At 41.2% G+C, this 16,167-nt stretch overlaps 1 protein-coding gene across 7 annotated transcripts in view; it reads left to right on the top strand.

Annotated features, from left to right (window-relative positions):
* ank2a (ankyrin 2a, neuronal) overlaps positions 1–16,167 on the top strand; it is a 109,787-nt gene that overhangs the window by 58,496 nt on the left and 35,124 nt on the right. For all 7 annotated transcript variants that reach the window (XM_088075441.1, XM_088075443.1, XM_088075438.1 and 4 more), the window contains 5 exons: positions 10,109–10,186; positions 10,306–10,437; positions 10,676–10,816; positions 10,919–11,129; positions 11,485–11,563. In XM_088075441.1, coding sequence (XP_087931567.1) covers positions 10,109–10,186; positions 10,306–10,437; positions 10,676–10,816; positions 10,919–11,129; positions 11,485–11,563 — 641 coding nt within the window. The remainder of the gene's footprint in view (positions 1–10,108; positions 10,187–10,305; positions 10,438–10,675; positions 10,817–10,918; positions 11,130–11,484; positions 11,564–16,167) is intronic.

Raw genomic sequence — 16,167 nt, 5'->3', positions numbered from 1 at the left:
TTTGGATTAACCCTGCTCTCTTACTTTGCTCTACTAACACTGTGTGTAGTGTTTGTTACTAGCAGCTATGCTATGGCTGATGTACTCTGCATTTCCCTCACTCCAAACCCAACCGGCTTTCTTTCACCCATGTCATTTGTCTTTTCTGTTTGAATTATTTTTTTGATTACACTTATACTACGGTCAAAATAATACTTTTTTAAAAAATCCATTCAAAAATGGATTTCCAAGGTTTGTGCTCTAATTTCATTTTTCTTGAAAATAATTGTGTTGTATAAAAAGTATTCATTTTGACCGATTCGTTTTTTCACATCACATTCCTTAACATTTTTAGCAGTGGCATGCTGAAAAAACTGTTGTTGTGTACAGAAATAATTGGCAAACAAAATTATTTTGTTTGTTCTTTGTTGAAGTGTGCAATTCCATTGCTGTTTTACTATCATCACTCTTTTTGTCTGTATTTGGCCATTCACCTCTTTTGTCACTTTCACTGTTGCTACTTTCATTTACCAGATTTTACTGAGTTGCTTTCAATTAATACATTGAGTTGCACTTTAAATATAATCCCTATTTAATTTTTCACATAATTTACATGCGTTATTTTATGTCACTACTTCGTATCTGTATGTGAAGTAATAGTGCTATAAGGTCACAAAAAAGTAAATTACTTTAAAACATCCTTTACAAATTTTAAACTGTAATAATATTTGATAAAATGTAAAAAGGCATACCTCTTGAAAAAAATTTGTAATCGTAATTTTTATGAATCAAATATTTTGCTAAAATACTGTGCCATTTTCAAACTATAAAGAATATATTCAGTACTTTACATTGCTTACAAATACTAATTGCTCATTAATACTAATTATTGTAAAACTTTAAAACAAACTAAAAAGTACAGTAACAAAGACTTGATTACTTGACAATAATTACTTAATAGATAATCTTACTACAAACCCCATTATGTTGTGTATTCTAAGTTAAGTATGTTTTCTATGTTTTAAAACATTAATTTTTAGGCAGACATGACCCTTCATGTCAGCAACAATCTTGAGAAGTTTTGTTTGTCTGTTACCTTTCCTTCCTGTCCTTTTGTTCCATATATAAATTACTCTGTTCCCTTTGATTCTTTTCTGTATATTTTGCGTTACCTCTCAGAACACGTAGTCAAAAAAATTAAATATTATTCTTGTCCATATACCTACCAGTTTTGTTACTTCTTTTGGCTTTGCTTATGCTGTTGCTGCTCTTCTCCCCTCCAACCTCTTCTGGATCACTTTATCATCTTCTTTTTGGTCTTCAATTCAAGACCTCTTTATCCTCTGCCCTGTCACTCTTCTCTTGACTCTTTGAAATGAAGATGGATTTTTGATGGCATTGTCTTGATCACAGTTTTCTGATGTCTCTCTCCCCCACTTCATTTGTCCCATATGTTCTTTACCCTTTTTGGTTACAAAACTTTTTTTTATTGAAGATGATGAGTCTGAATCAACTGAGACATTCTCCCTGAGAACTAACCAACCTCTTGACCCTGCAACCCTTGCAAGTCCGGACCTTCTCTCAGACATGTCGGATGTCAAAATGTCTGCTACTTTAACTGCAGAGCAAATGGAGCACTTGATATATGAGGAGAGAGCTGGAGCTAGAGGGCTGGAGGAAAAGGTTGGAGGAATTCAAAGAGGTGGCATATATGATGACACTAAAAGAGAGAAATGGGATTCACTCTGTGAGACAAAGACTGTTGAGATGAAGTACCCCTCTGTCGAAGAGCCAGTCTTACAGGAGATTTGCATTGAAGGAAGGACTTCAAGAAAATCGGCCCCTGAAGTCAGAGACATGACAGGCATTGTTTCACACCTCAGCATTGACATGGACGAATACCTGGAAAAGAGACCGGTGGTGACATGCAGTCCTCTTGAAGACCTTGTCCAAGATAGATTTGAACAGGTTATTGTAAAGCGTGATGGCAAACGCCGCCCCCCAGATATCAAGAAACCTATTAGGAAAAAACTCAGAGACAGAGAGCGTTCTGGATGTAGCAGCTCTGAGGGTGAGCTGGAAAGGATGAGCTCAGAGGAGTCATTAGATGGTGACATTGTTCTTAAGGAGACTGCCCTTGTACCTGCCACATTTATGGATCCTCCAGCCTCTCCTTTAGTGGTGGAGACACCTATAGGATCTATAAAAGACAAAGTTAAAGCTTTACAGAATAAAGTAGAAGAGGAGGAGGTTCAGAAACATACACAGGAACTAATTCCTCAGGCAAAATCTTCTATCATCACAAAGAAGAATGAGGCAGAAATGCCAGAACTTCCCAGAGTTCCCAAGTCCCCTAAATCCCCCAGATCTCAGACAGAAAGACTAGATGAGACTATGTCTGTTAAAGAACTGTTGAAAGCATTTCAGACTGGACAGGACCCCTCAAAGAGTAAAGCTGGCCTTTTTGAGCACAAAGCAGTGGCTTCGTCTTTTTTTTCAACAATGATAACTGAATCAGGAGATTCTGATCACTTAACGAGGACAGAACAAAGTCCTATGCGGGAGCCAAAATTAAAAGCTCAGGGCCTCACAATTTTCTATCAAGAGACTGATGACAAGAAATGTGACAAAACAGAGGATCAACCTGTGCACTTAATCAGTGATGACTCTGAGGAATCACGGTTAATTTCACATAGCTCTTCTTTTGGAAAGACAGTAACATTTGCTGATACAGTTCAATGTGTCAACCGAAGTGTTAGCCCACAGAAAGAGGCACCAGAGTCGTCAGAAAAGGAGACTATGTCTGTGAAGGAGCTGATGAAAACATTCCAGACTGGGCATGATGGCTCAAAAACTAAAGCAGGGCTTTTTGAACAAAAAGGTGTGGCTCCTTGCATCTCAACATTGACATCTGAATCAAGAGATTCTGAAGAGACAAAGACGACTGAACAAAGTCCTATGCAGGAGCCGAAATCACAAATCCAAACTCAGGACCTCACAATAGTACATCCAAAGAGTGATGTCAAGAAATGTGACAAAAGTGACCTAGAGGATCAACCCATAACCTTAAGCAGAGATAACTCAGAGGAGTCTCTATTAATTTCAGATAGTACTTATTTTGGAAAGACAGTAACATTTGATGATAAATTTCATTGTGACGATGGAAACCCACAAAGAGAGGCACCAGAGTTGTCAGAAAAGGAGACCATGTCTGTGAAGGAGCTGATGAAAACATTCCAGGCTGGGCATGATGCCTCAAAAACAAAAGCAGGGCTTTCTGAACAGAAAGTTGTAACTTCATGCATTTCAACAACATCTGATTCAAGAGACTCTGAAGAGATAAAAAAAACTGAACAAAGTCCTTTGCAGGAGCTGAAATCACGAATCCAAACTCAGGACCTCACAATAGTACATCAACAGAGTGATGTCAAGAAATGTGACAAAAGCGACCTAGAGGATCAACCCATGAGCTTAAGCAGAGACAACTTAGAGGAATCCCTATTAATTTCAGATAGTGCTTATTTTGGAAAGACAGTAACATTTGCTGATACAGTTCAATGTGACGATGGAAGCGTTTCTCTTCAGAGAGAGGCACCAGAGTCGCCAGAGAAGGAGACTATGTCTGTGAAGGAGCTGATGAAAGCATTTCAGACTGGGCAAGATCCCTCAAAAGCTGGGCTTTATGAGCCCAAAGTTGAGGCTTCTTTCCCTTCAACAGTGATATCTGAATCTGGAGACTCTGTAGATATACAGAGGATTGAACAAAGTCCTACTCAAGAGCCAAAATCCCAAACCCAAACTCAAAGCCTCAAGATTTTCCATCAACAGAGTGACGTTAAGAAGTATGATGATCGACCAACAAGCTTAGCCAGAGATGACTCTGAGGAATCACAGTTCGTTTTAGATAGTGCTTACTTTGAAAAGACAGTACAATTTGCTGATACAGTCCAATGTGATGATGGTAGCATTAGCCCACAGAGAGAGGCATTGAAGTTTTCAGAGCAAGAAACTACATCTGTTAAGGAGCTGATGAAAGCATTCCAGACCGGGCAGGATCCTTTGAAAAGTAAAACTGGGCTGGGTGAACACAAAGCCATTGCCTCTTCTTGTGTCTCAGCTCTCATATCTGAATCTGTAGGCAGATTTGTAGAAGAAAACCAAACAACTGAACACAGTCCAGCACAGGATCCAAAATCACAAACCCAAATTCAGAGTCTCACAGATATCCATTCCCAAAGTGAAGATAACAGATTTGGAACATTAGATTTAGAGGCTGAAACAGTACGCTCAAAGAGAGATAACTCTGAGGAATTTCAGTTGGTTTCAGATATGGCTCACTTTGGAGAGACAGTAGAAATTGATGATACAATTCAGTTTGATGAAGGAAGGGTTGGCCCTCTACGAGAAGAGCCAGAGTTGAAGAGCCATGGCAGGATGGAGTTGGAAGAGCGAGTCACAAGCACTAGGAAGAGTTTATCTGAAGACATACAGATCAGCCCTGATCGTAGACCTTCTGAGGACTTTAGTGCTGATATAAAAGCTGAGCTGGAAGAAAGTCCTGAGTACCAGCTTTTTAAGCAGACATCGCCTGCTGAAGATGTAAGCGACCAGCCTGAGGTACCTGAGGAGGAAGTCTTGGCTGATTCTGATACAAATCCAGCATCCATCTCCAGTCCCACTTTGAAAAGTCATTTTGGGGAAGGTGTTTCCTTTATTGAGAATCAAATGGAAGATGATGATCTAAGTCCTGAGAGTCCTAAGCATGAAGGTATGGCTGAATCCTTAAACAGTAGTGTTGATATAAGGCCCTCAGGGTCCAGCTCTGGGGAGAGTGAGAATTATGAAGGACTTACAAAGACAGATCAAATGACCAATAAAACACTGACTTTTTCTATGAGAGAAGAGGCATACATTATACCTTCACAGGAGGAGAGATTTCATGAAATAAGCAAAGATAACACAGCAATCGATCATGGAAGCAAAATATCCTTTACACAAAGTGACACTGAAGTAACAGAGTTAAAAATCAAGGAGCCACAACTTCAAGAAGTCCACATTGCGAGGAACACATCATATCAGGCATTCACTGCAGTGAAAGATATGTCAGGGTTGTTGTCCATAATGAACAGTGACTTGGATCAGTATCTTGAAGCTAGGCCTGTGACACGTCAGCCACCAGAAGAGAATATTGTACAGGAGAAATTTGAGCAGATTATTTTAACGAAGGACAAAGATAAAGAAGTTCTTGCATTTGTCACCAATGAAACAGAAGGAGCGACGGTTGGTGGCATAACACGAGAAATGGATTATGCAACAATGGAAGAACATCCAGTTACATGGGGAGGTGAAGAAGTGGACAAGCCAAAGATTACATTTAGAGAAGCCAAAGAAGTAAAAGATGAGTCAGGAATGTTGTCTATCATGAACAGTGAGTTGGATCAGTATTCGGAGGGTTTGCCTGTGGAAAGGCGACCAATAGAAGATGATAATATGCTGGAGAAATTTAAACATTTGACATCTTTCAGTAATGAAAATAAAGGAGTGACAGTGGATGGTACAGTACAAGAGACAGATTGTACCACAATGAAACATACGGTCACAAGGAGAGGTGAGGAAATGATGAGGGAATTTAAAGACACCAAAGCAACCTTGATTGAAGAACTCCCAATGAAGGAAGATTGGATTGAGATAAAGGATTCATATCAACAGTCTACAAAAGTAAAGGAGATGTCAGGCATGCTATCACTGCTTAACAGTGACTTAGACAAGTACCTTGAGGACAAGCCATTGAAATGTGGGCCTCCAGAAGAGGACTTAATCCAGGAGAAATTTGAACAAGTTATTATCACCAAAATCCAAAAGCCCTCTAGTGAGGAGCAAACAATTACAATACAAGAAAAAATGCAAACAGTAGCTAGTACTGATGTGGAGGATAATGTAAGCAGAGAGACACATGAACTTAGACCAAGTTCTGTACTTGAGACACCATTCGAAGAAGTTTACATCAAGAGACAGACTCAGCAACAACAGTATGCAACTGAAAGGGATGGGTCAGGCATGTTGTCACTTCTTAGTAGTGACTTGGATCAGTATCTCAAAGAAAAGCCAGTGGCAATACATGGCCACCCAGAGGACAAGGATCTAGTCCATGAAAGCTACAAACAAGTTATACTGACAGCCAGTGATTCAGAGGATAAGATAGAAGAAGAGGCAAATGAAAACATGCAGACCAACATTGTGGGAGACAGAAAATTGTCATCAAATTCTGTGCTGGAGACACCATTCAATGAAGTTTGCATTGAGAGAAAGACACAAAGACAACAGTCTGCAACTGAGAGGAATATTTCAGGCATGTTGTCGCTGCTCAGTAGTGATATGGATCAATATCTCAAGGAAAAGCCAGTGGCTACGCATGGTCACCCAGAAGAAGAGGATCTAGTCCATGAAAACTTCAAAGAAGTTATATTAACAAGTAGTAATTCAGAGAATAAATTAGATGAAGAGGCAAATGAACACATGCAGACTGACATAGTCAGAGACAGAGAATTGTCATCAAGTTCTGAACTGGAGACACCATTTAAAGAGGTTTGCATTGAGAGAAAGACACAGCAACAACGGTCTGTAATTGAGAGGGATATGTCAGGCATGTTATCACTGCTCAGTAGTGACTTGGATCAATATTTAAAGGAAAAGGCAGTGGGGATACAGCACCACCCAGAAGAAGAGGTAGTTCATGAAAGCTTCAAAGAAATTAAACTAACGAAAGACACTAAAAAAGAAACTCTTACATTTTCCCCTGAACATAAGATGGTGTCCCCAGATGATACAAGTGTAGCATTTGTGGACATCAATAAAATGGGAGCTTTGGAGAGTGGGTGGCAGACATATTCCTATGAAGACAAAGGTCCAGAGAGTTTCTCATCTGAAGCAGATGAGGCTAAAACCTCACCATGTGCAGTGTCACATTTTAATGACTCTACTGAAGGAGTGGTGGGCATTACAAAGTCATCTGTTACAGTGAATGAATTTAGCAACAATTCAATTCTCACAACAAAGGGGATTTTGCAACCATCAAGTATTTCTGACACAGCACGACCGGCCAGTTTGGATAACCTAACCACTGTTGATATTGGTGACCCAGCAAAAGAGCCATGCCATCAAGACTCACTAGAGGCAAGTCCCGTGATGGATGACAGATCTTCAAATAAATCCCCTGACTCAATTGAGCCAAGCCCTATCAGAGAATCTCCTACGCCAGACTCTCTTGAGGGAAGTCCCACTCATTCAAAGGACACAGAACTCAAGTTTCCAGTCAAGACAGCTGTGTGCGAGGATTATGCCTCCCAGCTAAAAGCATGTTATGCTCATGACAAAACCATTTATAGGGATGAAAGTGAGCATGGAGACAACCATGATATCAAAATGGAAAGTGAAATGAAGGAGGACACCAAAATATGTGACAGTGAGAATACCCACATGTTCATGAGGCAAGACTCTCTCGATGCAGATGATAGTGAGGATGAAGCCAACAGTAAACAATTCACCCCAGAAGAGGAGATGTTTAAAATGGCTGCAAAGATCAAGACGTTTGAGGAGATGGAACAAGAGGCTAAAATGAGGAAAGATAAATCAGATGATCTCAGAGATGATGAGTTGGATCTAAATACACGATCTTATTCACAAGAGGAAATTTCAGAAAAATGCGTGATAGAAAGCACTCACACACTAAGTGAGGCAACAGACATTACTTTGAGCATTAAGGAAAATGTGGAAATTCAGTCACATCTAAAAACAGTTGACAGTTCATTGTGTTCAGAAAGTGAGGAGACTGTGGCAACGTTAACAGAAAGAGAAGCTGAAATACTCAAAGATAATGACACTTCACAAGGTGAGCAGTGTTCAGTCACTGACACAAACTTCTCCAGTGGAATGACAGATGAGCACCATTCAGATGATGACAAAGAAGTTCAGTCACCACTGACAGATGGATCAGGTTCCGTTAGCAAACCTCAGGCTATAGTGTGTACTGAAGAGTTAGAATATGTTATTCCAAGGTGTGAGGGTGAAAATGATGTAGTCCTCATTGCTCAGCTTGAGGCCGGGGAACAGATGACTCTTTGCCCTGCAGAGGATAGAGAAACACCTAGAAAAACATCTGTTCGTACACCAGGTGATGAGAGATCCCCTGATCCATTTCAGTTTCAAGAGGGGAAGCTTTTTGAAATGACCAGAGGGGGAGCTATTGATATGACAAGAAGAAGCTTTGATGAAGGGGAAGGATATGCATTTTTTCATATAGGGGAACATCCAGTTGATGAAGTTGTGCCAGAGGATGCTGGGGAATGTCAAACAGAGTCTTTAAGGAATAGTGATTCTGTTACAGATACAACCGTTCAGGATATCCCAAAATCACCTGCGACTGAGGGTGCCTATGACACAGCTCCCACTCCCAAACCCAGAACTCTCATTAACTCCTCAAGTGACAAGTCAGAGAGTGAAAAGTCACTTTCCGAAGTTGATCTTGGAAGCTCTGTAGAGGTTCAGCTTGGTTCTCCCATTGCTTTGCAAAGACTAACCAACATTAAAAGTGAGGTTGGAAACCTTGAAAGCCTTGGTCTGGGCTATCTAGACTCTACCATAGCTGACCTTCAATCAGACACATCCACACTTTCCCATTCAGTGTACTCAGAGCAGAGCCATGATTCCTCAGACTCTTCTCCTGATGATGATGAGGAGGAGGAAGATGAAGAAGACCAGTGCTCTGTTATAGAGATGACATTTCCAGCTGGACAAGCTGGCACCACAGCATATCATCAGGATTCACCCCCACCTTTCAAAATAACTACGAAGGACTCACAGAAATCAGTGCATGAAAGAAAGACAGAAAAAAGCTCAACTTTGGATCGTAGGACTAGATCTGAGGCTGATAGCAATACAAGTGAAGCTTCTAATAAAGACAGGAGGAGTTACTCTGACAGTAGTCAACCTACTGATAAATCCAACCTCTCCCCCTCCAAACTTTCTGTCATGACGCAACAGAAAGCTCCAGCTCAAACAATCTCCCTGTCCACTCACCAAAGCAAAGAAATCCAATTGTCTAAGACAACCGAAACATCTGTCAGGTCTTCTTTGGATGCCGATGATATAAGCAGTGGTAGTCACAGGAGTCCAGATTCTGTTATCTTTACATATGACATCCCAGCCACACACAGTTCTGAATCTGATGGAACCCCGTTACCAGGTGTGCAACCATCCTCTGAGAGAGAGGATGTATTTGAAATCAGGCCTGCCTGGGATGACACAGTGGAAACTCAGATGCAGAGAATCATCGATGAGCCAACTCCAGAATGTACGGCAGGTACGGCCAGACCTACTTGAGCTTTGCTTTCCTCTCTTCTCTTCTCCTTGGCAGCAAGACCCCTTCCCTCTTTCTGAGAACCTGATGTCACCATTAGTCATTTTGTGTTGGTTTCATGTCTTTGTCTTGTCCCATCATACATTGTTTTCATGTTTGGTGTGTGTGTGCGTGCGTGTGTGTGTGTGTGTGTGTGTGTGTGTGTGTGTGTGTGTGTGTGTGTGTGTGTGTGTGTAATGAGGTGTTTTGCAAGTTGGTAAGTTCCTTTTCCATCTGTGTTTATGTACTTTATATGCAATCTCAAGATTGAATTGCTATGTTGTTAAAGTAGTGGCTTTAACAATTGTAATGCAGACTTCTACTTTTCTATGAGCATTTGCATTACTAATAAAGCTTTACTAATATAAGCATATATTGCCTAATCAGCACATGAACGTCATTTCTTACACTAATGAGTAAAAACACAATGTGCTTGTTGTGACCAAATTATCACAGTCTTTTGACAAGACAACTTCTCTGCATAGTGATGAATCCAACATTCATGTTATCATCCATCTCAACATCATAGATCCACATTTAATTTCAAAGTATTTCAGCCCATAACATAGAATCCTGACAAAATGACATTTCATATCTACAATTACAAAGTATATATTACATGACTGGTATCTGATATGTAAAAAAACACTTTGCTTAGAGATATAAGTAATGGTACAACTTGAACTGTTGACAATGATATTGAAATTTAATGTTTGGCTCTGGTGACATTTTTAGTGGATTGGCAGGATGATGCTGACAGGAAAGAGGAGACATTAGCTATTGTTGCAGATCTTCTTGGATTCAGCTGGACTGGTAAGTTTTGAAATATTGCAGTCATTTTGCAAGTATTTTGTTTGCTTTGAGCTAAAGATGCATTCATGTTCTATTTTTTTTTTTACATTTTAATCCATTTTTTTTTCCCATCTCTTTAGAACTGGCAAGAGAACTGGAATTCAGTGAAGATGATATCCAATTAGTGAGAACAGAGAATCCAAATTCCCTCCAAGAGCAGAGCCATGCCTTGCTGCAGCGCTGGGTCGAGCGAGAAGGCAAACATGCCACAGGTACATGGCACGTTGGTCTGACAGGTTTCAGTTGACATTTTCAGGCAGTTGTGTGAGCACTGCATGTGTAATGGATGAGTCTATTTTAACTTTGGTTGTGAATCTATCAAATGATTTGCATATTCATGCTGTGAATTCAATAAAATGTTACATTTGCGATTTTTAAATAATGTCTTTGTTGTGTAAATTAAATGCTACTTTTTTAAAGTCTATTAATAATTTATAACTCCTTTCACAGAGGACTGTCTGATTAAGAGACTAACCAAGATCAACCGCATGGACATCGTCCATCTTATTGAAACCCAGATGAACAAATCAGTTCAAGAGCAAACATCTAGGACTTATGCAGAAATAGAGAAGACATTGGATCACAGTGAAGGTAACACCTCCAAACTTTCAAGTCGGCAGTTTAAAGGCTCTATCTAACACCAGGCTGTATTTGTGATTGCTTGCACTCTTATCCATCACTTGTGTTTTTCAGTGTCAGTAGCCCTATCTTCAGTACAAGAGGATGCAGACAGCCCCAGAGTTGTGAGAAGGGTGGAGTCAGACCGCAGACCTCCCCCAGCTGTTTCTGAAGAGGATCTCTCAGTTGCTTCTCTCCTGGATATTCCTTCCTGGGCAGAGCCTGTTGGACACACCCACTCAGAGAGCATGCATGGTGACCTGCTGGAGGAGCTCGAGATCCCACAGTAAATCATTCATTATAATGATTCCTGAATCTGCAGTACACGTCTAATGTGTACCATAGCTCCACATAATTTGACAAACTACAACTGATATCCATTGCACAAACCAGACATGCCATATAAGAATAGTGGTATAAAGAAGTAGTAAAAACTGCTGTTTTTAGGAAGGCCAATATTTATGAGCATGTTGACGCTAGGAAATAGAATTATTTAATATCCTGATGCTAGGAGCATTCAGGTACTTGCCCCAGCCTCATTGCTTGTTGATGTTGCCCTTTAGTCTTTTTAGACTAAGGCTTTGACAAATCACATTGATGTAGAGTCTAGTTTGTGACCCAGCATTGCTTTTGTGTTACAGTGAACTGAACCCTAACCTATGGACCTCTGAGGATGTAATTACACAAGGACCTACAAGTTATGACAACTCAGATGAGCAAGTAAGTACGCTTACCACCTCAAAAGAAGCAGCACTGGGGACTCAGGTTTATGATCCCAAAATGAAAGATCAGCAAGATCGCTGCAGTATTGAAGTCCATTTCATCAGACCTTTCCAAAGTGGCACTCTGTATCAAGTAAAAGTGGACTCCAACAAAAACTTACCACTGAAGCAGTGTGGTTGTGAAGATGAGCAAGGGCAGACACCTGAAATTCTGAAGTTAAAATCATCTGTATCTATCAGAGACTTTGGTTCGAGCCTGTCAGAGTCAGACCAAGCTGACACTGATTTCAGTGAGCTTTGCGATGAGATTAGTAATACATCACGGCATACAAGAGCAGCTAAAACCATTGTCAGAAGAATTTCAGACCCTAGCCGGTTAGCCATGCCACCAGAGGACCACCAAGCAACTCTTGCCATGACTGAAGATGACACAGATCAGATAGTTCAAGAAAGCAGGTGCTCTCAGAAGGTTACTGATGAGGTCATGGCGCAATTCCTGAAAGTACTGCCTGGTTATGACAAGATCCCTCAAGTTTTAGATGTGGGTAAGAGCTTCAAACCCATCAAGTCAAGCAAGGAAGAAAATACAAAAGTCCAAGGGTACAGTGATGTGTATCCAGACAACATGCCTTTCATTGATGATTCAGCTGAACCCGTTATGGCCACAGCGAGGTACAGCATGGTGAAACCATTCAAAATGAAGGTAACAAAGACAGACATGCAACACAGTTTAACAGTAAGTGGCCCTCCACTCATGGCTTGTGACTCAACTGATATCACTGATTCTGCACTACAATCATTTGAGCAAAATGTGACATTATCTTCCACTTTTAAAGAGTACAGCCCTTTGTCCCCTGACTCTTTGGCATCTACAATAAAGCATGGTTCATTTTCACTGGTTAGTGAAAGGGATCTATTCCCTACAGAGGCATGGATATTAAATGACCCCATAGCCAGACTGTCATCCCCTGAATCTGTCATGTCAATTAGTGACTATAGGGCATTGTCACCTGACTCTCCTTTGGGGGGAAAAAGGGTCTTACCTGTAGATTACTCTAGTACATTGGATGGCAACAGGGCACTCTCTCCAAGATCTGATGCATTCAGTTCACCAGATGTTACAATTTATTTTCCTGAAAATGAATTACAATCAAACACATATGAATGTGCAGCAATGTTAGGTTCAAAGGATTTTGCCACTGCTGAAAATTCCTCTTGGAGTAACGCTAGGCCACTGTCCCCTGACTGTCAAGTATCTAAATATATTCCACCTCTACTTGAAGATATAAAGATGGGGGGAAAGCTCAGAGCATTCTCGCCTTTGACATCTGATACTGAGTGTGATGAATTTTCAGAGAGGGACTGCCGACCTTCCTCACCAGAATCTCAGACTTCTCAGTGCAGTTTCTCATTTCTTGAACTCTTGCTCTCAGAAACTATACGTGCACAACTTATGAATCAATATTGTGATTATTATTTACAATATTCAGGAGGATACCCATTGTCACCACTACTGACATCAGCTCTTAACAATACAGTCTGTGGGGAATTGGATCAGGATAGCTCTGTTACACCAGAAAAGGTACCTTCAGATCATTTGCAGTTTTCTCTGAATGCTTCAGCATCTCTTGATGAATGGTGGGATGAAAAAATCCCAGAAGCACATCATATGAGAGCTGAAGAAAAGGCATCAGTGTGTACAACTACTGTTTCAGCCACTAAATATCTTACACATGCAGATGTCAGAAGTCTCAATACTGCAGATTCATGTTGGTCAAGTCAAACAGAGAACACATTTCAGGCAAGGCCACTTTCATCTGAAGTACGAGAGCCACAGATGGAAAGTTGTCAATCTTTTCTTGATTACTGGTTTTCTAACTTAAAACCACATTCTGAATACAATCCATCACAAGGTCAGTCAGATAGTAGTTTAACGAAAATCAGACAAAATGAATCACAACACAATGAAAAGCAAGACTCTATAAATTTCAGTTGTGTGAAGAATTCATCCAAGAGAAACTCAGACTCAGGTCACATAGATCACAAACAATCCGTTGACACTTGTAAGATGTTGAAAAAACTACCAAGTCCCAAACCAGTGGTTTTTAACTTGTTGGAGAGACCAAAATATATTTTTAAGTTTCCAAACGAAGAAACTCCAAAGTCAAGTACAGAAAACTTCTTACGAAAGACTGCAGACAGACAATGCAATTGTACACCACTTGAAGATGACCTTGATAGATTGGGACCAGAGTCTCAAAAATCAAGCACATTTTTAGATAAAGCAAGTTACCATGAAAATGCAATGAATTCAGTAGAAGTCCAAAGTCAACAAAAGCTCCTTTCATCTGACTCACTCAACTCAGTGTCATCGGAGGAGTGCACTCACTCACGCATAGATGACTGGGTCAAAAAATTAAGAGCACAATCTCCCGGGTCAGTAGCGTCTGAAAGTGAACGTAGGCCCCTGTCTCCTGACTCACCTGTTCCTCAGTTCAGATCTCCCCATATCGATTACCATGAGGAGTTGTCAGGGCAAAGGTCGTTTACACCACAATCAACACTTTCCGACTGGGAAGGCACTGATTTGTGTTTGGAAACCCTGTTTGAGGAGACCAGGCCAGAATCGCCGCAATCGGTTTTATCAGACTTTGAACTTGATAAGTTATTTGATAGTCGGGCGTTGTCTCCTGAGTCTGTATCTTCCGAATTTGACCATTGCCTCCTACAGGACTGGTTGGCAGACTTTAGAGCATCCTCCCCAGAATCAGTGGTATTCCAAAGTCGACAAAGGCCCCTTTCACCCGACTCACCTGTTCCTCGGTTCAGCCCCGCCCACATAGGTTACCATGTGGAGTTGTCAAGGCACAGATCATTTACCCCACAGTCCACATTTTCAGACTGGGAAGGTACTGATTTGTGTCTGGAGACTCTGTTTGACGAGGCAAGAGCAGATTCCCCGCAGTCAGTTTTATCAGACTTTGACCTTGATAGATTATTTAGTAGCAAGGCGTTGTCGCCGGAATCCATATCTTCCGATTTGGACTTTTCCCTCCTGCAGGACTGGTTGGCTGACTTTAGAGCATCCTCCCCAGAATCTGTGGCTTCAGTTGAGCAGCGTTCTTTGCCTCCTCACATGACATTTGACCAGATGAGGAGTCAACATTGTAACTATTACTTACAGTACTCTCAAAGTAGACCAGTATCACCTTTTTCAACACTGTCAGATGCTGAGTATTCCGGCTTTTGTCTTGAGGAATTGTTTGATGACAACAGACCAGATTCACCAGATTCACTTACTTTACGGGTGGCCCCCAAACACACAAGCGTAACCGTGACTGCATCCTCACCATATTCCCATGCAAGACCTCTTACATATGCAGATGTTGTACGTGGCATAACACATGAAAGAAAAACAGATGCTTCACTGGTCTGCAAACCATTTGAGTTTAAACCTATTGTGCCTTCCTTTGAGTTAAAACCTGTTTGGCCTCCGTCAGTGTCATCAGAGGAGGAGTGTACTCACTCCTCCATGGAGGACTGGGTAACCAAATTAAGACCACAGTCTCCCGAGTCAGTGGCATCTGAAAGTGAATGTCGGCCCCTGTCTCCTGACTCACCTGTTCCTCAGTTCAGATCTACCCATATCGATCACCTTGAGGAGTTGTCAAGGCAAAGGTCATTTACACCACAGTCAACACTTTCTGACTGGGAAGGCACTGAATTTTGTTTGGAAATCCTCTTTGACGAGACAAGGCCAGAATCGCCACAATCGGTTCTATCAGACTTTGAACTTGAAAAGTTATTTGATAGGCGGCGTTGTCTCCTGAGTCTGTATCTTCTGAATTTGACTTTTCACTCCTGCAGGACTGGTTGGCAGACTTTAGAGCATCCTCCCCAGAATCAGTGGTATTCCAAAGTCAACGAAGGCCCCTTTCACCCGACTCACCTGTACCACGGTTCAGCCCTGCCCACATAGGTTACCATATGGAGTTGTCAAGGCACAGATCGTTTACCCCACAGTCCACATTTTCAGACTGGGAAGGTACTGATTTGTGTCTGGAAACTCTGTTTGATGAGGCAAGGGCAGATTCCCCTCAGTCAGTTTTATCAGACTTTGACCTTGATAGATTATTTAGTAGCAGGGCGTTGTCGCCAGAATCCATATCTTCCGATTTGGACTTTTCCCTCCTGCAGGACTGGTTGGCTGACTTTAGAGCATCCTCCCCAGAATCTGTGGCTTCAGTTGAGCAGCTGTCTTTGCTACCTCACACATCATTTGACCAGATGAGGAGTCAACATTGTAACTATTACTTACAGTACTCTCAAAGTAGACCAGTATCACCTTTTTCAACACTGTCAGATGCTGAGTATTCCGGCTTTTGTCTTGAGGAATTGTTTGATGACAACAGACCAGATTCACCAGATTCACTTACTTTACGGGTGGCCCCCAAACACACAAGCGTAACCTTGACTGCATCCTCACCATATCCCCATGCAAGACCTCTTACATATGCAGATGTTGTGCGTGGCACAACACATGAAAGAAAAACAGATGCTTCACTGGTCTGCAAACCATCTGAGTTTAAACCAGTTTTGCTT

The sequence above is a fragment of the Plectropomus leopardus genome, chromosome 3 (genome assembly GCF_026936395.1).
Source record: "Plectropomus leopardus strain MGB_pleo_1.0 chromosome 3, ASM2693639v1, whole genome shotgun sequence".
NCBI lineage: Eukaryota > Metazoa > Chordata > Actinopteri > Perciformes > Serranidae > Plectropomus > Plectropomus leopardus.
The sequence above is the reverse complement of the archived record's forward strand: the minus strand, read 5'-3'. Positions and strand labels throughout refer to the sequence as shown.